This window comes from Palaemon carinicauda, chromosome 16 (assembly GCF_036898095.1).
Source record: "Palaemon carinicauda isolate YSFRI2023 chromosome 16, ASM3689809v2, whole genome shotgun sequence".
Taxonomy (NCBI): domain Eukaryota; kingdom Metazoa; phylum Arthropoda; class Malacostraca; order Decapoda; family Palaemonidae; genus Palaemon; species Palaemon carinicauda.
This window is the reverse complement of record NC_090740.1, coordinates 36,677,785-36,704,776: the sequence shown is the minus strand read 5'-3', so window position 1 is coordinate 36,704,776 and position 26,992 is coordinate 36,677,785. Positions and strand designations below refer to the sequence as shown.

Here is a 26,992-nt window from a genome sequence, read left to right as displayed (position 1 = left end):
GGCCAAGAACACTACCCTGTGGAACACCGGATATCACATTCCTATACTCACTATGGTGCCCATCAACAACAACTCTTTGAGATCTACTACTTAAAAAATCAATAATAATGCTAAGAAACGACCCACCCACTCCCAACTGTTTCAGTTTGAAAACAAGGGCCTCATGATTAACACGGTCAAAGGCAGCACTAAAATCAAGGCCAATCATACGAACTTCCCGACCACAATCAAGGGATTTCTGTACTGCATTGGAGATTGTAAGAAGGGCATCACATGCTCCAAGGCCTTTCCGAAAACCAAATTGCAAACTAGGGAATAGATGATTACCTTCAGCAAACCTATTAAGACGTTTTGCCAGAAGACGTTCAAAAACTTTAGATAATATGGGAGTTATGGAAATTGGGCGGTAATCAGTGGGACTTGAGCTACCACAAACACATTTACATAGAGGAGTAACATTACCAATTCTCCAACAAGTGCTAAAAGCTCCTCTTCTTGCTAACTTGCGTAAAATAACAGATAACTTTGGAGCTAAGAAATCTGCTGTCTTTATAAAAAACAAAGGAAAAATACCATTAGGGTATTTAGTAGTAAAAATAGGAACTAAAGAGATGTTTCATAATGTATATGGTAGAAAAAAATTATTCCAAAACCTTCAAACGAAGAATGATTGTATAGAAGACTTACGTATGTTGCAGAGATAGAGGTTAATTGCAAAGTCACATGGAGTTTCAATGCATAACCCTAAACCATACAACCAGGTTTATGAAACGCCTAATAATGTTCATACTTTCTGTAAAGTATATTATTATCCAAATTTCCACAGTGGAAGTATGAATGTGTCTGTAATAAAAAAATAAATAAATAAATAAATACAAAAATAAAAGGATGCACTCTAAAACAAAAATATGTTAACACACACACATGCGTGCGTGAGCAAGCATATTTGCTTGCGTACCAAAATACATTAAGTATCACTCGAGGTTGGGCTCAAGATGAATAGAAGAAATACAGAAATGATGAGAATGGAATAAACAATGGCATATGAAATATCATTGGAAAAAAAGGGATTAATTAGGTAGAATCATTAAAGTATTCAGGAACTATGATCTCCAATACATGGGTTTAGAATTGGAGTTTAATGAAAGATTGAAAAAGGACAACCAGACACTAACTAGGATAAGTAAAATTTGGAAATCAAATCGAATAAAATTACATATAAAAGTCAGGCTATATATCAGTTTAGTGAGATCTGTGTTAACTGTGTGGACATTAGTCGTGGTATGCTAATGAAACAATATCCACCAGATTTTGTAGATTTGAGAATAAAGCCCTCAGAAGATATTTGGCAGTTAAATGGTAAGAGAGGATTAGAAACGGAACTATAAGAGAGATTTTTCGAGTACCATATTTGGATAACATCATGATGATGGTTAGAAGGTTTGGACATACTCTTCGTACTCCATAAGAGAGATTAGTTCACCAAACTTTCCTTTTGGCTCCAAAACCCACTAGAATAGTTGGAAGACCCAGGCCTACATGACGGAGGGCTATGAAGCGTGAAGTAGATGATGAATGGAGAAGTATCATTTTTAAAGGTCAAGATAGATATGAACGGCGAAATCTAATTGGGACCTTTTTCGCCAATAGCTGTAGGAGAGATGATGGGGATGGTGATGTTGATGATGAAGAACATATATATATATATATATATATATATATATATATATATATATATATATATATATATATATATATATATATATATACACACACACCCACACACCAGCAACAACAAACGCAACCGTTTCTGTTCCACTGCTGGACAAAGGTCTCAGACATATCCTTATTCAAGTATGGGACCTTGCTAGTTTTCATTACCATGCTAGCCAACCGCAGATCGGTGATGGTGAGGGACTTTTGTCTGATCACTCATAACAAACCAACATAGTATGGATGCCGCTGACTAGCAAAACTTTGGTGAGCATGGTTAAACACAAACCCTTTCACCACGTTAAGGTATTCACACATAAAAACGGAAGAATGTATGTGTACATATGTATGTATGTATGCATGTATGTTTATATATATGGATGTAAGTATGTATATATGAATGTTTATATGTGCCTGTGCAGTTGTATATATATATATATATATATATATATATATATATATATATATATATATATATATATATATATATATATATATATATATATAAATATATATATATATATATTTATATATATATATATATATATATATATATATATATACATATATGTATATATATATATATATATATATATATATATATATATATATATATATATATACACACACACACATATATATATATGTATGTATATATATACATATACATATATGTGCGCATATATATATATATATATATATATATATATATATATATATATATATATATATATATATATTGTACTGGGATGTTCAAGGATGGACCATAAGTTGTAACAGTTTTTTATTGCCAACGATAAGTTTCAACCTGAAATACATATTCCATGTAATAAAAAATAATACAATCCAACCAGCTATACAAATTTTGAATTTCCCTAATTTTCCCGATTTAATCATTAAAAAAAAAATAATATTTGTCCTTAATACAACCCTTCTAGTAATTTACATGAACAATCCATATTGGTATGTATATTTTTAACAATAATTATTTTTATAGCAATGTAAATAAATACCACTTTAAACTACGGTACTGTAGCCACTAAAACACTCAGCATCAAATTAAATGTACTCATACCATTAAACATTACTGTATATATACATAGAATCCAATTACCAATAAGGGCAATTCCAAAAGAAATATCATATAACATCCATAATACACTGTATTGCACTCACTTCAATGGCCTCACTATCACAGGCCTTGAACCCCAGGAGGAGATTGCCAAACACAAATATCCCATCACCTGCCGGCCTTACATGTCACCGACTTCATTCTTGTGTCTACATCCACAAAAATTACACTTGCCACCACCAGTCGACACGATAGGCAGTACCAAAGTGGTTAGCAAATTTTTCGGTAGTTCGCCTGCTAACCGTGTGACATTTAGATATGGATAAGACAAAAGATATTCCAGATGCGCAATAAGTTACAATTCGCTCCAACCCACATCAACATTTAAATAAATATATCCTTATAGTATAATAAAGTTTATCATGTTAATGATACACTCCCCCACCATTAGTGGCAAATTACCGATACCCTATCCAAAAGGGTCAACTACGTATGAATACATTGTTCTTCTATTGGTAATAACACCACCAACCTGTGTACTGATCTACGCATAATCTTATCCACTCCACCATCATATCCCTTCCCATGCTTTATAATCTTATACCTTAAATCAACATCACGGACAACGCCATCTTGTCCTGGATCAGCTTTAATCACCTGTGCTAGTTTCCATGCCCCCCTTACAACATTACTATCTTGCACAAGTACCACATCTCCAACTCTTACATTCCTCCTTGTTGTATGCCATTTCTGCCTGATTAACAATGAAGGAAAATAGTCTCGGTGCCACTTTTTCCAGAAGGATTCTATTATACTTTGTATAAACTTTTATCTCCTTTTGTGATCCCCACTAATATCGTACATCCCACTTGGACAAAAGCAAGTGGACCGACCAAGCAACAGATCATTGGGACAGAGGTATCCCCCCAACTCTAAACTAAATCCAGGTTTTGTACCAATTGGTCTTTCATTCATCAGATTAGCAATACTAAACAAAGCAGTTTGTAACTCTCCAAAATTCAATACAGAATCTCCCACACTAATACAAAGACACCTTTTGACAGATTTGATCAGGGCTTCACTTGCCCCATTATACCAAGGTGCGTCACTAGGCATATTAAAGATCCAAGTTACCCCTTCCTTTTCTCCAATGTTTTCTATTTTCTTGCTTGCTGATATCAACTGAGTTCCCTTATCTGAATATATAACTTTAGGAGCTCCTCTAATAGCAATAAACCTTTGAAATGTGGTCAGAAAATCATCAGTACTGTATCCTTCAGCCAAATCTAAGTGAACAGCTCTAGTAACTAAACAGTTAAATATAACACCAAAGGCTTTAACATGAGTTCTCCTTTTAACCGTGTCTCTTATTGTTAAGGGTCTAAACAAATCTATAGCTGTGTAATAGAAAGGTGGAGCAGGTTTCATTCTTTCTATCCTCATTTGACCCATGCATTGGTCTTCTAACTTCTTTGTTAACTTCCTACATGTCACACATTGATTTTTTATTGCCTTTATTATTCTTCTGGCCCCTGGAATCCAGAATTTTCTTTGTAACTTTGCCAGAGTAGTCTCTATGCCTGCATGGTCAACCCCATGTACATATGATATATACAATCTAGTAACTGGATATTTGCTGGTAGCAACATATAGTCTTCTCTATTCCAATTTTCCTTTAGCCACTTAGAAATTCTTTGTCCTACTACTATGACTCCATTCTTAATTGAAGGTCCTAATCTTCTGAACCTAACTTTCCAATCAGTCATGTCCCTTTGCATCTCTCTAACCCACATTAGTTCTGCTTTAGTAATGCCTTGAACTGTTGGTTCCCTCAGCATACCCTTAAAGGATCTGCATTTGAAAACATTCATTACCCTGCATGTAACTCTTAGTAGTTTGTAATAATCATTAAATCTATTAACATCAACCATGTGTATAACATGGTTCTGACTTACTTTAGCAACAGCCATGACAACACCTACTCTATCAGTTAGTTCAATTTCACAATCTTGTTTGATAGGCCATTTTGAAATTGGTAATGTTAGGAATTTTGGTCCATTTTGCCAGGCAGAATTTTCACCCATTATTTCTGGACTACACGGTTTAGAGGTCATATCAGCAACATTTTGAATCGAATCAACCCACCACCATTCCCTTGAATCAGTTTTTATTTGTATCTCTGCAATGCGTACAGCAACAAATGTGTTGAATCCATGGGACTCCTTTTGAATTTGTGATCTTACAATTGTCGAGTCAACTATGTGATAAACCGACTCAAACTCCTATGAAAACTCCTTTACTATGAGTTCTCTCATCCTAGCAGCTATGAGAGCACCACATAATTCCAGACGAGGAATAGACATTTGTTTCACTGGTGCAATCTTATTTTTTGCCATTATCAGACTTGATTCAAACTTACTATCACTGATTTGCCACCTCACATATGCACAAGCCCCATATGCTTGCGTGCTACCATCAGAAAATATTACTAGGTTCGGCTTACCAAAAGCATTAGATGGCTTTAAGGGTCTTCTAAAAGTTAATGACTCCAGTCCATACAAATCTATGTGTATGTTCATCTAGTGTGCTGAGTTTTACAGTATGGTACATCTTTGCTATGTCACCCACTATGGCTATATTATCTTGCCTAAATCTACACAACACTCCCAGCAAACTGTTCAAAATATCAGGCCCCTTAGCCCAAAAATCGTTTAACCTCTGTCCCATATAAGATGCTGAAGAATTGAAGACAATGCGCACTGGGGTTGAACTAGATTCTGGCTTCAACACCTCATGGTGATGAATATAGTGAATTGGGCCGTTGTACTCTTGAATCTCCTTATTAGTTAATTTCCTAGCTACTCCCCTTCTAACCATATCTTCAATCTCTTTCTGATATTTCATTGCATACTCATTCCCAAGTTTCCTTAATCTATTCTCTGTTGTTCTTAACCTGGAATTTGCTACCTTTATGTTATTTTTCAATTGATTTGGATCTCTTATCCAAGGATACCTTACAAACCAGCATTTCTGTTTCTCATCATACGTTAATCCTTCCTCAATCAATTTCATTTCCTTTTCTTCTTTCAAACTTACATAATTGAGTCCAGGACAACCTCTGCACATACATTTGATACATTGTGGATTACACCTTGTTCCCATTTCTTCTATGGCAAAAAATTTATCTAACTGATCCTTTAGATTTTCTGTTGGCTCAATATTGATTTCATTCAAATTTACTGAACTTGAAAGTTTATGAATTCTCACAAACACATGATTACTAGTATTAACTTGATTAGTAATTTTATCGTGTCTACCACGTATGCTGAACCCAAACTGATTTTCTAGCAACTGGAGACCCTTATTTGTTTCAACAACCCTTGGCAATATTTCACAATAATCAGCACCAATAAGCATATCAATTTCCCCATGTGGGCGATTCAGCTCTAAGTTTGATATTCCCTCAAAAAGTTCAGATACCCTGGATAAGTCTACTTCCTTGATTTTGGCTGTTATTTCATTAATTCCAACAGCATTCACATTCCAAACCTTACCAGATTTATCAATTAGTGGTACACAATATTCGTTGCTTGAGTGATATTCAACCGCATTGCCCACCTTGATCATGGATAAATTTATATGCTTTCCAGTTAAACCCAATTTCTTAGCCATCCTATTTGTTATAAATGAAATATCCGCTCCTGGATCCCACAATACACTAACAGGCCTGTTCTTACTATTCACCATACTGATATTCAATAACACTGCAAATCCCTTTTCTGATACCGCTTTGTGAATACTATTTTCTACTCTATCGGAATGTAACAGTGGATGATGATTACGATTGCATGGCCCTTTACCTTCAATGATGACATCACACAATGTACCAACATTGCAGCTACGAGCAGTATGATATCCCCTTAGACACCTAAAACATATTCCATTACCCTTTATAATCTCAAATCTTTCTTTGCTACCACAACCATTAAATTTATAACATTCTGTTATATCATGACCAATTGAATTGTGTAACAGGCATCCTATCCCCTTACTCTCTGCCTTAGGTTTAATACCTTTAACCATTTCTGTCAAGTTAACAATACAAGATTCAAATTCCTTATTTTTTATACTTTGTTCTTCCCCAATTTGTTTCACCAATTTTATCAATTCTGATTCATTCTCAACTGTGCTGTCAACATGATAGACTGTTGCCTTATTATCACTACCGCTACTCCTAACATTGGAATTCATATATTCCAAAATTTTTCTCTCCTTCTGTAAGAACTTCAACAACTCTGGAAACAGATTGCTAGTTACTGATACCTCATCTGCTTTAATTACCCATTCTCTCTTTTGAAGTGAAGGTAAAACCTTTTCTATATGGCTGACAACGTTTGCACTATTAAGTTCATCAGAGAGATTTACCTTTTTTAAATCAAGCCAACATTGCTCAACCTGATCGACCATTTTAATAAATCCTTTGGTATCATTATCGTAAATTTTCTTTAGAGATCTAAGCTCACCAACCACTAAGTCTACAATCTTTCTGGGATTCCCAAATTTATCATCCAAACGTTGAATCATTTCATCATAATTACCCTCTGAGCCCTTCACTGCTTGAAGTGCTTCTCCACCTAGACACATTTTGAGAGCATATGGATCAGTGCCATATATACTCTTAACTAAATTCTCATAATCTTCCTTAAAAGTTGGATAGTTTCTTAAATTACCTTCGAACGTTGGTGGTTCAAATTTCTTTACTTTAACCTTCGATTTATCTGTTGCCTTTACACCCTGGACACCTTTGAATATTTTTGCACTTATTTCACATTTTAATCTTTCACTATCTAGAATATATTGTTGGGCTTCTTCTTCTAAATTACTATCGGCTAGCTTGTCCTCGTTTTCACATATAAAATGTATCAATTCATCATTTTGATACTCTAAGCATTTAAAGGCTTCAACCATTTCCTCATAGTTCTTCGTTAACACTAATAAATCATCACCTCGATTGATTCCTTCATTGCACATAGTTACCTTCCTGGTGAACTTCCCTTTGCTGATTGCCCTCTTCCTCTTCAGGGCGATGAGTTCCTCTTGCACACCCATGGCGGTTGAAGTTGAAATGTACTGGGATGTTCAAGGATGGACCATAAGTTGTAACAGTTTTTTATTGCCAACGATAAGTTTCAACCTGAAATACATATTCCATGTAATAAAAAATAATACAATCCAACCAGCTATACAAATTTTGAATTTCCCTAATTTTCCCGATTTAATCATCAAAAAAAATAATATTTGTCCTTAATACAACCCTTCTAGTAATTTACATGAACAATCCATATTGGTATGTATATTTTTAACAATAACTATTTTTATAGCAATGTAAATAAATACCACTTTAAACTACGGTACTGTAGCCACTAAAACACTCGGCATCAAATTAAATGTACTCATATCATTAAACATTACTGTATATATACATAGAATCCAATTACCAATAAGGGCAATTCCAAAAGAAATATCATATAACATCCATAATACACTGTATTGCACTCACTTCAATGGCCTCACTATCACAGGCCTTGAACCCCAGGAGGAGATTGCCAAACACAAATATCCCATCACCTGCCGGCCTTACATGTCACCGACTTCATTCTTGTGTCTACATCCACAAAAATAACACTTGCCACCACCAGTCGACACGATAGGCAGTACCAAAGTGGTTAGCAAATTTTTCGGTAGTTTGCCTGCTAACCGTGTGACATTTAGATATGGATAAGACAAAAGATATTCCAGATGCGCAATAAGTTACAATTCGCTCCAACCCACATCAATCATTTAAATAAATATATCCTTATAGTATAATAAAGTTTATCATGTTAATGATACAATATATATATATATATATATAAGCATATATGTATGTATATGTATATATATTTAAAATATGTATATATATATATATATATATATATATATATATATATATATATATATATATATATATATATATATATATATATACATACATATACCAAAGGCACTTCCCCCAATTTTGGGGGGTAGCCGACAACAACAAGAAACAAAACAAAAAGGGGACCTCTACTCTCTACGTTCCTTCAGCCTAACCAGGGACTCAGCCGAGTTCAGCTGGTACTGCTAGGGTGCCACAGCCCAACTTCCCACATTTCCACCACAGATGAAGCTTCATACTGCTTAGTCCCCTACTGCTGCTACCTCCGCGGTCATCTAAGGCACCGGAGGAAGCAGCAGGGTCTACCGGAACTGCGTCACAATCGCTCGCCATTCATTCCTATTTCTAGCACGCTCTCTTGCCTCTCTCACATCTATCCTCCTATCACCCAGAGCTTTCTTCACACCATCCATCCACCCAAACCTTGGCCTTCCTCTTGTACTTCTCCCATCAACTCTTGCATTCATCACCTTCTTTAGCAGACAGCCATTTTCCATTCTCTCAACATGGCCAAACCACCTCAACACATTCATATCCACTCTAGCCGCTAACTCATTTCTTACACCCGTTCTCACCCTCACCACTTCGTTCCTAACCCTATCTACTCGAGATACACCAGCCATACTCCTCAGACACTTCATCTCAAACACATTCAATTTCTGTCTCTCCATCACTTTCATTCCCCACAACTCCGATCCATACATCACAGTTGGTACAATCACTTTCTCATATAGAACTCTCTTTACATTCATGCCCAATCCTCTATTTTTTACTACTCCCTTAACTGCCCCCAACACTTTGCAACCTTCATTCACTCTCTGACGTACATCTGCTTCAACTCCACCATTTGCTGCAACAACAGACCCCAAGTACTTAAACTGATCCACCTCCTCAAGTAACTCTCCATTCAACATGACATTCAACCTTGCACCACCTTCCCTTCTCGTACATCTCATAACCTTACTCTTACCCACATTAACTCTCAACTTCCTTCTCTCACACACCCTTCTAAATTCTGTCACTAGTCGGTCAAGCTTCTCTTCTGTGTCTGCTACCAGTACAGTATCATCCGCAAACAACAACTGATTTACCTCCCATTCATGATCATTCTCGCCTAACAGTTTTAATCCTCGTCCAAGCACTCTAGCATTCACCTCTCTCACCACTCCATCAACATACAAGTTAAACAACCAGGGCGACATCACACATCCCTGTCTCAGCCCCACTCTCACCGGAAACCAATCGCTCACCTCCTTTCCTATTCTAACACATGCTTTACTACCTGTGTAGAAACTTTTCACTGCTTGCAACAACCTTCCACTAACTCCATATAACCTCATCACATTCCACATTGCTTCCCTATCAACTCTATCATATGCTTTCTCCAGATCCATAAACGCAACATACACCTCCTTACCTTTTGCTAAATATTTCTCGCATATCTGCCTAACTGTAAAAATCTGATTCATACAACCCCTACCTCTTCTAAAACCACCCTGTACTTCCAAGATTGCATTCTCTGTTTTATCCTTAATCCTATTAATCAGTATTCTACCATACACTTTTCCAACTACACTCAACAAACTAATACCTCTTGAATTACAACACTCATGCACATCTCCCTTACCCTTATATAGTGGTACAATACATGCACAGACCCAATCTACTGGTACCATTGACAACACAAAACACACATTAAACAATCTCACCAACCATTCAAGTATAGTCACACCCCCTTCCTTCAACATCTCAGCTTTCACACCATCCATACCCGATGCTTTTCCTACTCTCGTTTCATCTAGTGCTCTCCTCACTTCCTCTATTGTAATCTCTCTCTCATTCTCATCTCCCATCACTGGCACCTCAACACCTGGAACCGCAATTATATCTGCCTCCCTATCATCCTCAACATTCAGCAAACTTTCAAAATATTCCGCCCACCTTTTCCTTGCCTCCTCTCCTTTTAACAACCTTCCATTTCCATCTTTCACTGTCTCTCCAATTCTTGTGCCGGCCTTCCTTACTCTCTTCACTTCTTTCCAAAACTTCTTCTTATTCTCTTCATATGACTGACCCAGTCCCTGACCCCACCTCAGGTCAGCTGCCCTCTTTGCCTCACGTACCTTGCGCTTTACTTCCACCTGTTGCTCTCTATATTTTTCATACTTCTCTATACTATTACTCTGCAGCCATTCTTCAAAAGCCCTCTTTTTCTCTTCCACTTTTACCTTCACTCCTTCATTCCTCCATTCACTGCCCTTCCTCATGCTGCCTCCAACAACCTTCTTGCCACATACATCACTTGCAATCCCAACAAAATTTTCTTTTGCTAACTTCCACTCCTCCTCTAAATTACCAGTTTCTCTTACTCTCACCTCGTCATATGCCATTTTCAACCTTTCCTGATATTTACGTTTTACCCCCGGTTTTATTAGCTCTTCAACCCTCACTAGCTCCCTTTTACATCCACCTACTCTATTCCCCCACTCTTTTGCTACAACTAATTTTCCTTCCACCAAAAAATGATCAGACATACCGTTAGCCATACCCCTAAACACGTGCACGTCTTTCAATCTTCCAAACATTCTTTTAGTTATCAACACATAATCCATTAATGCCCTTTCTACTACTCTTCCATTTGCCACTCTTACCCATGTATACTTATTTTTATCTTTCTTTTTAAAAAAGCTAGCACTTATTACCATCTCTTGTTCAACACACATATCTACCAGTCTCTCACCACTCTCATTTTCACCTGGTACGCCATATTTCCCAATGACACCTTCTACCTCTCCAGCACCCACTCTAGCATTTAAGTCACCCATAACAACTACATAATTCCTTCTACCCAGTCCTTCTACACACCTATATATATATGTATATATATATATATATACATATATATATATGTATATATATATACATATATATATATATATATATATATATATATATATATATATATATATATATATATACATATATATATATATATATATATATATATATATATATATATATATATATATATTTATATATATATGTATATATATATATATACACATATATATATATATATTTATATATATATATATATATATATATATATATATATATATATATATATATATATATATATATACACACACACATATATATATATATATATATATATATATATATATATATATATACATATATATATACATATATATAAATATATATATATATATACATATATATATATATATATATATATATATATATATATATATATATATATATATATATATATATTATTCCCCAGGTTAATTCTTATCCTCATTCCCTATCTCTTTTTGATACTTATTAAAACATTGCAAAGTAATTGCTTAATAAAAAATACATAAAATTCAAAGAAAAAATTATTACAGGATAATGAAAACAAAATACAACCTTTTCAACAACCTCCAACACTAAACACTCAACGATGGACGAATAGATGTTCTGCAATCGCTTGAATACTTCTGAAGGACAGAACATATAATGTGTATTAAAAAGTCGGAATAATATCACAAATCATCTCTCTTAAATGCAATAGTTATTGCCACACCCTAACTCTTTAAGTCAGATCATCAATGAGCAAAGCTATTGCAGCCACACAAATCGTAAAAACAAAGCATAAACATAAACTTCCACCAATCACAGACATAAGATGCTTCAGTGGTAATTATGGGATTAAGGCCTAAATGCAAGGATTGCAGCAAAAGCCCAAGAACCAGAATTCCAATGAACAAACGATTTACTCCACCATGCACATGTGAAAGCACATTCGGAACCACTGGTGCGATTATTGACGCTCGCCGGAACATAGGCGGGTAGTGTGATATTGGCGTATATCCGACGCATAGGAGATATTCTCGTTGGCGGCCCACTTTCCCAAATTGCTTGCATCGGGACCTAGCAATTATAGGCCCAGTTAACAGCAACCTTGCAGGGGTAAGATAGCATAATCGGATTGTCGTTCCCCCTAACGCACATGACCTGGCGCTTCTTCCTAATTCAGGCTTTATCAGCTGGGCGGGCTTTTTCATTTCGCTTTATATATATTTGTTTTTTCTAAGGGAACCAGAGATAAATTTCAGTATATATCAACCATCTGCATTTTCATACTAATGAATTTATAAAAAAGGTGCCGGTTTTGCGACTGCATGATGGAATGATATAAAATGCCAGAAATAAATGTGAATGACAGCTGCGTTAAATCATGCTTCAGTTTTTCGGTTTTCTATCTCATTAGCTACTTATAAACAATTTATAGAATTTTGGACACAACGGTTGCTTTTCATGCTGTAAAATTTAACATAGATGTATGAGCCACATAAAAGAGGCATTTTTTTTTATTAATAGATAAAATGAAGCTGTGAAGTCCCTTTAGTAATAATGCAAGTAGTCCAACTGCAGGGAAAGCAAAAACGTGAACGTTTTGGTCGACTGAAAAAAAAAAGAAAAATGCCGATAGATTGCAGTTTCATGTGAGTAGAATTAGAGATATGAGCTGTCAATAATAAATATTTTCAAGGCTATTGAAATGCGAATAATTGTATGAAAATGATAGTCTTATTCATATTTTTTCCTTTATTTCATTTGCCTTTCCACGATACTACAAGTCATTGTCAGATGTTTGTAAAGAATGCATTTATTTCTGACGTTGATATGGACATGATGGATAAAATTTAAAAACTAAACTTGGTTTTGAGTTAGTCTTAAGCTTACGAACCTATACACTCATCTTATGCAGATCCTGAATTATGAATTCCTTAAACTTTTGAGAGAAATTGCCATACCAACAAAGATCTGAACTTTAACCGGGATCATAAGAAAATACACCCCCAATATTTGATATTTATGCCTTTTTGCTAAGAATTCAAAATTTAACTACCTATATAATTGAAGATCAGAAAAAAAAAAAAAAAAAAAAACATACCAGCATATACGTGGATTCTAAAGAAATATATTATCTAAATATAAATTTATCCTTTCAGAAGGCAAGTTCATCCTGAACAAATACAGTAACTAAAATATATCCTGGAAAATATCCATTATAATGGTTTTTCACAGTCAATATGAAAACAATGGTGACTGCAATTACTAATATCAACAATGAAAACAATAGTAATAATGATGAAAAGAACATGAAGACGAAGAAGTATTTATTTCTACTGAGAAATTAATTAAGTCCCCAGATGGGATTTCAGCTTTAAATGGTGTTTATTCGGGAAACAAAATAAAATGGAAGCAATGCTACAACATTCTGTACGGACGCTGATTACGTTTTTCATAGAAGGCTCCCTCCTCACACTCATGAATGCTCCCTTGTTTCATCTTCATCATATGTGGCTATGGTATTTCATTTTGTATCGTCCAGTAACATACCATTTGTAGATAGGTAATTTGTGGAACCTTTGAGCTCCCTGCTTTTATAGCTAGGTGTCGTTAGTTATGGCCTCCCTAATTACTAGTTGGTACAAAGAGAGATGCAGTAATATAATACAATATGTAGGATGATCTGTTTAATAACACTCGAACGACACCTCAAAGTTGAAGTGTAATTGCGATATGCTGAAGAGATAGATGAAGAAAACTGAGAGAGAGAGAGAGAGAGAGAGAGAGAGAGAGAGAGAGAGAGAGAGAGAGAGAGAGAGAGAGAGAGAGAGAGAGAGAGAGAGAGAGAGATGGAAGTAATATGTACACGTATCAGTTTTGATGAAACGTACATTACAGCGCACCTACAATTTCACATATTTACACAAAATTATAAGGAGAAATCTTTTGAAAGGTTTAGCAGGTTTTTCGTTTTACTTTTTTCTTTTCTTATTCCTCAATAGTTGACAAAATTTATAGACTTTTTAAGAGCTACTGTAAAAGATCACTAGGACCAAGATATATATATATATATATATATATATATATATATATATATATATATATATATATATATATATATATTTATTTATATATATATATACATATATATATATATATAATATATATATATATATATATATATATATATATATATATATATATATATATATATTACAGATATACTGTATATATATATATATATATATATATATATATATATATATATATATATATATATATACATATATATATATATATATATATATATATATATTATGTATATATATATATATTATATATATATATATATATATATATTATATATATATATATATATATATATATATATATATATATCAATCATCAGCCATTACTAGTCCACAGCAGGGCAACGGCCTTAGGCATGTCCTTCCATGTCCTAGGGCTGCTGTTTACCGTCGGAAGACTTGTTAACATCCATCTTCATGAATATGCGGACTTTTATTAGTGTGTTGAAATTTATGATTCTCTTCTTCAATCTACTGTGCAATAAAAAAAAGTCTCTTAATTGTGTTCACAAAGTTTGTAGGTTTTCATTGGCATGAGTTTTTGGTATTAATGATATCATGAGACATTTCTTTTAAAAAATTTAATTAAATTGCGTTTGAGGGTTATCTTTTTCAACATTTTAGAAAACTTTAACCAATAGATTACAAGCAGCAGTTGCTGAATGATTCCATAGTAATAACAAGAAGGTTGTGTCAGATACTTCTCAGGATATTGTTCCTGATGTTTTACTTCTCCTTTTATATACGCATGTTAATTGGTTCAGACGTCCAAAAAAAAAAAAAACCTTTTTTGCTTATACAGGTAAAGTTGTTCAATTTATATTGATCCCATCTCTTGTATATATATATATATATATATATATATATATATATATATATATATATATATATATATATATATATATATATATATATATATTCATATACATATATGTATATGTATATATATATATATATATATATATATATATATATATATATATATATATATATATATATATATATATACATATATATATGTATATACATACATATATATATATATATATATATATATATATATATATATATATATATATGTATATATATATATATATATATATATATATATATATATATATATATGTACACACACACACACACACACATATATATATATATATATATATATATATATATATATATATATATATATATATATATATATATATATAACTGTTATTGCTAACTCTCTTAGAATTTATTTAGAGAGAATTGGTGTGGTGCAAATCATGGAGATTATGATAAACCCTAAAAAGCTCGAAATATGATTGCAACTAGATTATTGGGTTATTTATTGAATTTGCTTTCCTGTATATTCTATTCTTTTTTCTATGTTTAGGGAATAAAATGGCAAGTTTCCATCGAAAGAACTTTTGCGTTGTCCCATTGCCAGATTTCTGTGGTGAAGGTGTTGGAATTTCAATTACACGATAGAATGATATGAAATGAAAAGAAAAAATAAATATTCCAAAACGGGAGCCGTGGTTTAGTTGTTGACCTTCCTAAAATTGCTAATCGAAGTAAGTACCCATCTGATAAAGGTTTACTGAATTTGGAATATAACGGTCCGGTGCTGAGGGAAAATCCTGCTCTTCCATTACTTGCGGTAGTAGAAGTTAAAAGAAAGCGGAAGCAAAGTAAGAGGCTGAGAGGTGGATTTAGCTCGTGACTAAAGAGGAGCTTCAAGGTGAAAGCGCTAGACTCACCTTTCTGGTAGGAGGGAAAAAAAAAAAGAATTCAATGCTGAAAATAATAGCAATGATTAAAGGGTTAAAAGTCATTGATACATCAGTGACATTCAATTTATATGAAGCTTTTTTTGTTTCGATTAATGTTTATTTCCAGTAGAATGCCTTTCACAAGTATCTAGGAGAAAAAAAATATTTAGAGTTTTGATCTTTAAATACTGTACTTTACTGAAAAAAAAAAAGACCAAAATGAGATGATTCGTTATTGCATGGACACCTAGGTGATAATTCCAGGTTTATTCAGGGTTGGTGATCGGTCTCATCTAATTGGGAATAGACCGGCGAATGTGAGTTGTATTGTAGGTATTTAACCAATCCGTTCCATAGATGCCTCCGGACGGGACACTAAAAATCACTGTCATAGCCCCATAAAGATATCAGTTAGTCAGTTGCAGGTATTTAATTAAAATCCCTTTTTTTCTGTCCAATAGACAGATCTGGATTTTTAAAGCTCAGACCAAAGAACGTTAGAGGTGTCAATAGCCAGTTCAAAGAGCTTGATACTGAGGTCCTTGGCAAGCCAGGGAGAAAGTCAAAGTTAGGCCAAAGCATCAATCAGGACCCAAGGACCAGGTTCCTCATGGAACCAAAATAAAGATTTTTTGTAGTAAGGAAAAGTATCATAACAGTAAGTTCTACTCAGTAGAAAAGGCTGTAGAAAGGAAATAGAAGGATTATGAGTAGAAGAGAAGGGAGCATTTATAAATCAATGAATTCATTTCTGTGTTTTAAGGTACTGACAGAGAAGAGTTGATTTGTGGTGAAAAGGGGATTTGGCTACGAAGTTGAAGGAAATTAGGGATTTTGAACAGGAATAAAAGTCTGTAAAAGGTGTTGGAACTGTTGAGGTAGGGATGACAGGACCGAGAGTAGTGGAGGATTGGTGGTGAGGTCTCTAGCAGGAGATCCTCTTTGGTTTAAGTGGTTGCTGGATCTGTGGCAGTGATTGAGGGGGATTAGCTGGTGGTGTATTCTTCATAGCTGCAATTCTTTCTACTGATATGGACTCTTACTGTTCCAGGCATAATGGGAAAGGGTGCACTTGGGACGTTTCGGAAGGATTAGTTTACACTCCTGGTAGGTGGCAATGAAAAATATAGCCACACCTATATGATATAAAATTTTACATTAGTCAATTTATGAGTTGAAACTCTACCTATAATAAGGCTGCTGATTGGTCTGGCTACAGATTGAGTTGAGCACTGAACCATGCAAGCTTATATGAGTAGATGTCATCCTTTTCATTCTGTTATCTGGTAATGATTCCGGGGTGACCTGAGCTGCCTCCTGATTGGCTGATCTGTTCGCTGGGTGAGATATTCTTTCAATCGGGGAGCAGTGTCGCTCATCTTATATTGTCAGTACATCATTGTCATCATTTCAAAAATGGGTTGTCTGCAGGAGGAAAAAAAAAAAAAGAACCCTGGCTAGTGTATAATGAGAGTTTTTCCTGTCCGAGAAGGTTCTCATGTATCCAGAGAAGTTTGCTTCCGGGTGCCTAGGCAATATTTTTCGTATTATTTATGATACTTTCCCTTGTTATTTTTATGTCCTGAATCTAAATAGAGTGGCCAACAATGAAACCCTGTTGACCGTTAAAGTACAGACATTTGAAGAGTTGCATGGTTTTCATATCAACATGGCTGCTGAGAGCAACCTCACATGTGACATATAAATCTGTAAATGGCATTGGTTCTCTTCAGGTTACCCTGAACAATAAGGACAGAGTTATTTCTTCATAAAAAGATCCCGATTTTGCCATATTGTAATATCAGACAAAATTCAGTCATTGTGTGTTGACGGTACACAAGTCACTGTTTACGAAGGTTTTCGTGTTTTTATTATCCTTTCTCTATTGATCATACTTTTTTCCTTTGAACTATAGACTAACCATCTTCGAAGCTAGTTTCTTGCTCAACTTTATTATACCAATTTATATGAGCCCGTATACCGCATTATTAACTTTTTATTTACCAAGATTCTCTATCTAGTTCCTCGTAGGTGACCTTCCAGGAAGAATAGAAGAACAATAGAAAAATATCTTTTTAACAAAGACTTTGATTTTGGCATATTTATAGGTAGAATGCCCCTCATTACTCCCATACAGATAACGCCAAGGTCTGTTGTCTCAGTATATACAAAGATGTTTAGACCCGAGTCTGTAGTCTCCACTAAGACATAGAGGAAAGGGAGGTGGCTGCTGTTGTTGTGTCCCAAAGTGAAATGTAAGCATCTACACTCCTCGAAAGTTTGGTGTAGTTTACTTGACTTCCTGGGTGCATTTTGCTTCACAAAGTTGTAATCATTGTACCTCATGTATATTGCTGGTTTCCTCGTGTGAGATAAGTTCTTCTACAATTCCCATTTAAAAGTTGACAAAGAGGGTTAATAAAAGGGAATCAATTGTTATGCCATTTATCTGGAGGAGAGTTGTCCTCTGTTGGCAGTAAAAGGGGTAATCTTCCTAAAAATTTCAAGGAGCAATAGTAGAGCAGCTTCATGGACGGTGAAGGTCGGTGTCGACGGAACCCTGTGGACACGATCAGTCAAGAGCTAGTCTTATCCCTATGAACGTTTGACGACAAAAACAAAAGGTCCATGGAAGCCGTAAATTCGTTTCTCAAGGATCCTCGATGGTTTTGAGAAATTTAGCAGAGAAATGTATGCTGTGCAGATTTGGTATGTACGACCACGAGAGGGCATTTAGCTTTTTGGCTATCTGATAGGTTGGAGCAAACCCATACACACAGATACACAAACATACACAAACTATCCAAATCTTGAAACATAATTTTCTTAACCATTTGGGAGAATTTAATACATCAACAAATACAAAATAAACGGAAATCCAAGCAATAACATAAATGCACTCGATTTCAGTTGATCAATTTCATGTCTTCTTGCAAATTATCTAAAATTCTGCTATCTACATGAATAGCGATATGGGTGCTTAAAAACACCAAATAAAATCTAAAAACGTTCTATAAATAGTAGAATATATAAATATTTTACATTATATTTTCAAATCCAATTTGATATGCAGAATAGTAGCTAAAAAGATATTTTCTTAGAGATACTATTGTTTTAATTGTTTCTTTCCTATTGAGTCAAAACACAAACATTAAAAAAGAACAGCTAAAATAATAATAATAATAATAATAATAATAATAATAATAATAATAATAATAATAATAAAAATAATAATAATAATAATAATAATAATAATAATAATAATAATTATCATTATTATTATTATTATTATTATTATTATTATTATTATTATTATTTTTATTATTTATATTACTATTATTATTATTATTATTATTTCAAGAGGAAGAAGAAAAAGAAAAAGAACAGCAACAACAACAGCAACAACAACAACAACAACAACAACAACAAACATTTATTTCTACGAAGAGGGTTATTAAATTCTTACAAGAATTTTCAGTCATTATCTTCTTTAAATGGTGTTTACTCTAGCAAGAGAAGAAAATTAAGTCAATGCTACCAAATTTTACCTAGATAACGATATATTTTTCCACAAAAGGTTCGCTGTCTACACGCTTGGAAGTTCCATAATTTCTTTTTTTCTTTCTACATATCTTCCACTTCATCTCGTAATAAAAAACAGCTTCTATAAACAGATATTGTTGCACAGTATCTGGGAAAATTTGTTCTAAACACGAGAGAGAGAGAGAGAGAGAGAGAGAGAGAGAGAGAGAGAGAGAGAGAGAGAGAGAGAGAGAGAGAGAGAGTGTGTGTGTAATGATGATGCATAAAGTACTTTTAAAATTACATATGTTTACGCAGAAATTTCCCCAAGACTAATCGAGAAATTACACAGACAAATCTCCTAGAGGGTAAAGACGGGTCCTGTATTTTTCCTTTTTTCTTTTTCTTTGAAGGTCTACAAAGGGAATATAAATGAATTATAGAGGTATGTATAAAAGCAATAAGAAATTATCAATATCATTAACATTTCTATCTAAGCTACATCACCAGTTGAGAAAGAAAGATACTACAAAAGGTATAGCTTCAATTATTTATGAGAGTGAATAGAAAAAAAATATCGGTGAGAACGGTAAGATAAATTTGTGAGATATAAACCATTTTCTGGAAGTTTGAACTTCTTCAGTTCCATCGATTCATCTGATAGATTAGTTAGATTACCTAGATCATTACACGGTCTGGTCACTGCGGGAATTATGTTACTGAACACTGTGCAGTATTGAGCTATATAATGGAAAAGCCAAAGCTGTTAAATTTAGCTGAATACCTAGTACTAGGTACTGTGACATTGCCGAGAGAGGGTTGTGAACTCAAAGGCAGGAAGCAATCGACTGAGTTCTTTATTAAGGAACACTCTCCTTTATATACAAAACCTCAAGGCAACAGGACATAACAAGTTCGAGAGACAGACAATGTTACAGAGCAAAACCGGAGACATGTTCATTCAGGTTCTTTTTAGTGCGAGGGAAGAGCGCAGATACAAGCATAATATATACAAAATAATTTATGTATGATCGTGTGACACACGGTTGGTACATGCCTCCCCCTCTAAAAATGACATACTGAACATGTTAAATAGGTGCCCTGAATCTGGAGAGGTAGTAGTAAAAACTGCCCCGATTAGCGGCAGTGAGTGGCTGTAGAAGTCGATGGTTGGGGTGCGAGCGAGTGGTGGATGATGGGTGGCTGTGTTGCCGCTCTGGCTCGTCACGGGGTAGGCGAGTGTGTCCTACGGCATTCATAGGCGTGTGTGTCCTACGGCATTCATAGGCATGTCCTACGGTATTCATAGGTGAGTGTGTCCTACGGCATTCATAGGCGTGTGCGTCCTACGGCATTCATAGGCCTACGGCATTCATAGGCGTGTATCATACGGCATTCATAGGCGTGTCTTACGGCATTCATAGGCCTACGGCATTCATGGGCGTGTATGTCCTACGGCATTCATAGGCGTGTATGTCCTACGGCATTCATAGGCGTGTATGTCCTACAGCATTCACGTCAGCTTCGGTTGAAGTTGAATAGGTGTCCTCTTCGTCATGAGTGGAGGCGTTGATGGAGGTTTTGAAGGTCATAAAGTGGCTGTCCATAAGGGCACGAAGTAGGTTCACCTCACGAGGGGAGCTGTCTGCGGCAGGTTGCAGGCGAGTGATACTGGTCATTTTCCCGAGGGTGAGCGAAGCCCTTTGGTCCCCCAATGGTTGTTGAGAGAGCTGAAAAGGAGTTGCTATACGGGCGGCTGGGGACGGCGAGTACTGCTGCAGAAGGTATGCGTTGACGGCATCATAGTAACGGTGAGAGGTGGAGGGGGGGGGGGAGGCGGGAGGAGCGAGTCACTCCGGGGTCACCAATGTGACGGTGGCGAGAGAGGGTTGTGAACTCAAAGGCCGGATGCAATCAACTGAGTTTTTTTTATTAAGGAACACTCTCCTTTATATACAAAACCTCAAGGCAACAGGACATAACAAGTTCGAGAGACAGACAATGTTACAGAGCAAAACCGGAGACATGATCATTCAGGTTCTTTTTAGTGCGAGGGAAGAGTGCAGATACAAGCATAATATATACAAAATAATTTATGTATGATCGTGTGACACACGGTTGGTACAGTACGTACAGAATGTATGTGGAGATCTGAATACAAAGGTTGCTGACAGAGACTGAAGGTGTAGGTCTATATCATTTTTTTCTGAATACATTCCTGATTTAAATGTGAGAGCTTGGAGAACATGTAGTAAACAAGTTGGTATGTTTTAACCTTCTCTAGCCTAATATTTAGTGACTTCTCAAATGCCTGCACTCCCTCGGTGTGTTTGAATATATCTTTCTCCTTTCCTTGTAGTTCTAGATTAAGATAATTGAGCTTTGAGAAAATGTCTGCCATATATGATAACTGTGCAAGCCATTCATCTCTGACAAATAGCTATGAAATTGAAGACTTCTTTTCAAGAAGGAATATATGTATCTTCATCCTTAATTCATACATCCTATGTTAGAGCTCTTCCTCGGGGTAGCCACCTAACTTCAAAATGATACATCAAGGGTGACTGATCAGCTTCCATTTCACAGTAAAGTTGTTCGAACAAACGGCTAATCAATGAACTTAGTTTGAGAAGATTGACAAATTTTACAGCTTCAACTACAACATTTTTCAAAGTAGTAGGGATTCCTTTTGCAGCCATAACATTACGATGAATGATACAATGATTCCATGTTACACAATTACCTGCAGCCTCTGACATTTTTTCTCACAACACCGCTTTTTTTTTTCCTGTCATATTTGCTGTTCTATCTGTAGTGATGCACTTGCAGCATGCCCAGTTTAGTTCATACTTTTCAATTGCAGTCATTCAAAACTCTGAAGATCTCAGATCCTGTTGTGAGTGCAAGTAGGGTTAAGCAGCACAATATCATCCTCAAAGAAATCATCTTCCTTGGGTATCCCACAAAAACCAAGAGTGTTGTACAATTAGCTGCATTCGTACTTTTCTTCATCTTGCTAGCATATTCTTTAACAGTCTGGAAGCATAAAACCAATGATTAATTCCAAATTTTAAGCAGTATTCCTAATCTTCCGAAATGCTGTGGTGTCACTGACAAGGAAACCATTATTCTTCTCTGCTGATTTTTCATCAAGCAATATAGTTACAACAGCATATCTAATGTAGCTGGTAGGATAAGTTTTTTTCTCCACAAGTATATAGCCTTAACATTTTTGCTATTCGATAAGCAACTATATAAGAAGCCAGTTGCAATTTATCATTATGAGTGCTTGATTTACTCAGGAATTTCACTGCTATAATCAACTGTTCTTTTTTTTTCAAATCTACTGATTTTTCAACTAGTCCTGCATGTTTCGATTCAAGGCGCCTCTTAAATCTTTAAGGTATCATACTCTCATTTGCAAGAACTCCATTGCAAATAACACCCTGGCCGAGGTTCCTGTTTACGCTTATCACAATTAATTAATCCTTGTTTTTATATGGTCAAACCCCCTTATATTGAATTCTAGCAAACTTTTTGTCAACCTAGCTTGATTAAAAGTTAAAATTCATATGTAAAATAAATAACATGAAGCCCGCTGATCAGTTTGTCACTGAACTGGTTGACCTAGTAAAAAGAACTAATACTTCTCTAGAACTCAAAAATGAGCAATGCTTCTCAAGCGAAAGTTCTATTATTCTTCCTTGTGCCTTCCAACGCCCTAGAAGCAAACTAAAAAGGTCATTCTCTATCCTCATTGTTATGTTGAGAAATCATGCTACCAATAACTACATTACTCTCATCTGATGTCGCTAAAAATGGATGATCAAATTTAGTATATGCAAGGAACTCATTGATTGTTGTGGCAGCTTTCAATTAGCTTAAGGCCCATTCTTCTTTTACTCCCCAGTTCATTATCTTTTCTTCTTCAGAGCTTCTAAGAGTCACTATTTATACAAAACCCCTTATAAATTTACGTTTATATCTTACCACCCCAAGAAACCCAGTTACTTCTTTGAGTACGTAGCCAGGGAACCTTGCAACAGCCTACAAGGCAGGAGAAAATAAAAAGGGAGTTATTGCATCACCGTAGTGCTTCAAGGACTACGAATATTTTCATCATGTTCTTCTGTTTTTTACCTGTTATTATAATATCATATCGATAAAACATGACATTATGACCAATTAAGGGATATAACACTTCCATCATTACCCTCAAAATGTGACTGGAAGCATTTTTCAAATGATTAGCTACAAATGTCATTTTGCATTTACTGTCGATAGTTGTAAAATACTTATTATTGTTTACTTTACTAGCAACTCTTTGATCGAGGGTAATGGAAATATCCACATTTGTTTCTGTATTCAATTTTCTATAATCAACACACAACTGAAGCTTATGGGATTCACTCCATCATCGATGATCCCTTATTCCCTTAATTTATTACTCTACTCTCTTACTTCTTGGCAATGACTGGGTCCTTATAAAGCCTTGACCTAATATGCTTCATCGGCCCAGATTCAATGCTAAAGGGAAATCGATCATTAATTCACAACAGCTCGTCTCCAATTGTAGATACGTTGGAATAACTATTGACAATGATATTAACTACTGGTTCATACACTAGTCTCCGGTGGGTACTGTTCTCAAGCTTGCATAATCAAGTTCTGAGTTGGTTCGTTCGTGGGAGCTGGAACTGTGACTCCCATGATTCCATTATCTGTAAGTATAAACACCTCAAATTACTTTTCCACATTGGATCACCGTCTAGAGCAATCATTTAATTTGCTAAATTAATTGCTACTCATGTCTACTCTGTTCCCTTTTGTGTTTGACAGGCCTTCTAACACTATGATGCCTATTTTATATGTAATCTATTAACAACCTTGACTCCTTCTGGAGGAGGCTGAGACTGGCAGAATGTACCCTTCTGTCATACTGTCATATTGTCTATGTCACCACTGATGGAAATTTGATTGGTCATAATAAAGTTAAGTCCAAGAATACACCAGATACCATGTTTACCATGGATCCTTTGACTAGCCAGACAGAAATGCATTGGATCCCTCTCTCTGGTCGCGGCTTATTTTTTCTTTGCCTACACTTACGCAGAATAGTCTGGCCTATTCTTTACATATTCTCGTCTTTCCTCATACACCTGACAACAAAGAGATACTTAACACTTCCTCACCCAAAGGGTTAATTATTGTACTGCAATTTGTTCAGTGTACTTTCCTCTTGTAAGGGTAGAAGAGATTCTTTAGCTATGGTAAGCAGCTCTTCTAGGAGAAGGACACTCCAAAATTAAACCATTGTTCTCTAGTCCTGGGTAGTGCCATAGCCTCTGTACCATGGTCTTCCTCTGTCTTGGGTTAGAGTTCTCTTGCTTGAGGGTACACTCAGGCACACTATTCTATCTTATTAGTATATTTTTTTCTTCCTTTTATTTTTTTGAAATGGTGTGCTGGGCAGGCTTAATAGAAGGGCCATGGATGCCTGGTGGTTTATCAAGAGGTTGTCTTTTCCTTTTTCTGACTCTTTCCTCTCAAAATCATCCTTACTGTCCTCCCTTCAGTTGAAGTGGCTATCCTGGAGGGTATTTAGCCTTGCATGGTGTATCAGCTCCTCCATGTTGACCAGTTTTTCTGACTTTTTACTATAGTCTATGGGTATCATCAATCACTTTATTTATAATTCTGTACATATTGTTTTTGTTATAATTCTTGTTAGTCTAGTTTTTCAGTATGATGTCTCTTTTTTATTTCTATTAATTCTTATGCTGTCTGGAGACATTGAGTGAAATCCGGGACCAGTATGTCCTAGATCTCGTCAATGTCGTCTTCTGTATTGCAATATTCGTGGTCTTCAAGCAAATATCCAAGACCTTACAGTTGCGTCCAGACAGTATGATATTCTTTTGTGCTCAGAAACTTTGGTTTCTAATATGAGGCACTCATCTGAGCTCCTTATAACTGGTTTTAAGAAGCCAATAATGTTGAAACGTGATACCATCCCTAAGGCCAGGGGAAAGGAGGTGTATATTAGGACCGAGTACCCTGCTTCTCATAAGTCCTGCTATCAATGTGGATGTCAGGAGATTCAGGTAATAAAAGTTTGTGGCAGGCATAAAAACTTTTATTTGTGTTCGATCTACCGGAATCCAGACATGGATGATTCTATCTTCGATTATCTTCTTACCATTATGGCTAAGATACAAGAAGATGATAGAAAGGCTTCTTATGTCTTTGTTGGTGATTTTAATGCTCACCACAGGGAGTGGTTAAGTTCTGTCTCTCCTACCGATCGCCATGGCTTAAGAGCTTTAGACTTTGCCTCTGAATCAGGCTGTGAGCAAATCATAAATGAAGCTACTCACAGGTCTGGTAATTGCTTGGACCTCGTATACACTGACTCTCCTGGCGTTATAACTAGTAAGGTTGGTTCTCCAGTCGGGACATCTGATCATGCCTCGATTTCATTATTAGTTAAGACTAAGCAGCCTGTCCCTGATATATCATATTCTTGTACAATTTATATGAAATCCCAAGCAGACTGGAATGGGATTTTGCATGATCTTTTGTGCTGGAATTGGTCACAATTATATAATAGTGTAGATCCTGTCGTCCCTTTGAATGAGAATCTAGTCAACATAATTGATAGGCGTCTCCCTTCTCGTGTGATAAGGTACCAAGTGAAGGACAAACCGTGGTTCAATGATGATTGTAGACGTGCTTATTTGGAGAAGCAGGAGGCCTATCACCTTTGGAAGGGTAACAGATTAGATTTGACCTGGAGCAACCATACTCAGCTTCAAGCTTTTTTCTCAGAGAGTTTATGCCTCAACTGAAAAGGAGTACAATTTAACCATAAAAGAAACACTTTCTGGTACAACTCAGGAACATATATGGTGGTCTACCCTTAAATCTGCACTCTTTGGTGTAGATGCAACAGTTCCTCCTTTACTTAAACCAGATGGCTCATTCACTCACTGTC

At 35.4% G+C, this 26,992-nt stretch overlaps 2 protein-coding genes across 2 annotated transcripts; both read right to left on the bottom strand.

Moving 5' to 3' along the window:
- Positions 1–3,613: 3,613 nt before the first annotated feature.
- Positions 3,614–4,213, bottom strand: LOC137655257 (uncharacterized). The gene has a single exon (XM_068389141.1). It carries the CDS (start codon positions 4,211–4,213, stop codon positions 3,614–3,616), a length of 600 nt encoding a protein of 199 aa, XP_068245242.1.
- Positions 4,214–5,317: 1,104 nt separating this feature from the next.
- LOC137655256 (uncharacterized) lies at positions 5,318–7,894 on the bottom strand. Its single transcript, XM_068389140.1, has one exon. The coding sequence runs from the start codon at positions 7,892–7,894 to the stop codon at positions 5,318–5,320; it is 2,577 nt and encodes an 858-aa protein (XP_068245241.1).
- Between the last annotated feature and the right edge of the window lie 19,098 nt (positions 7,895–26,992).

Bases quoted from the DNA above. Each gene is read 5' to 3' on its own strand.
- LOC137655257 (XM_068389141.1), bottom strand. From the start codon at position 4,213: ATGAAACCTGCTCCACCTTTCTATTACACAGCTATAGATTTGTTTAGA.
- LOC137655256 (XM_068389140.1), bottom strand. From the start codon at position 7,894: ATGGGTGTGCAAGAGGAACTCATCGCCCTGAAGAGGAAGAGGGCAATC.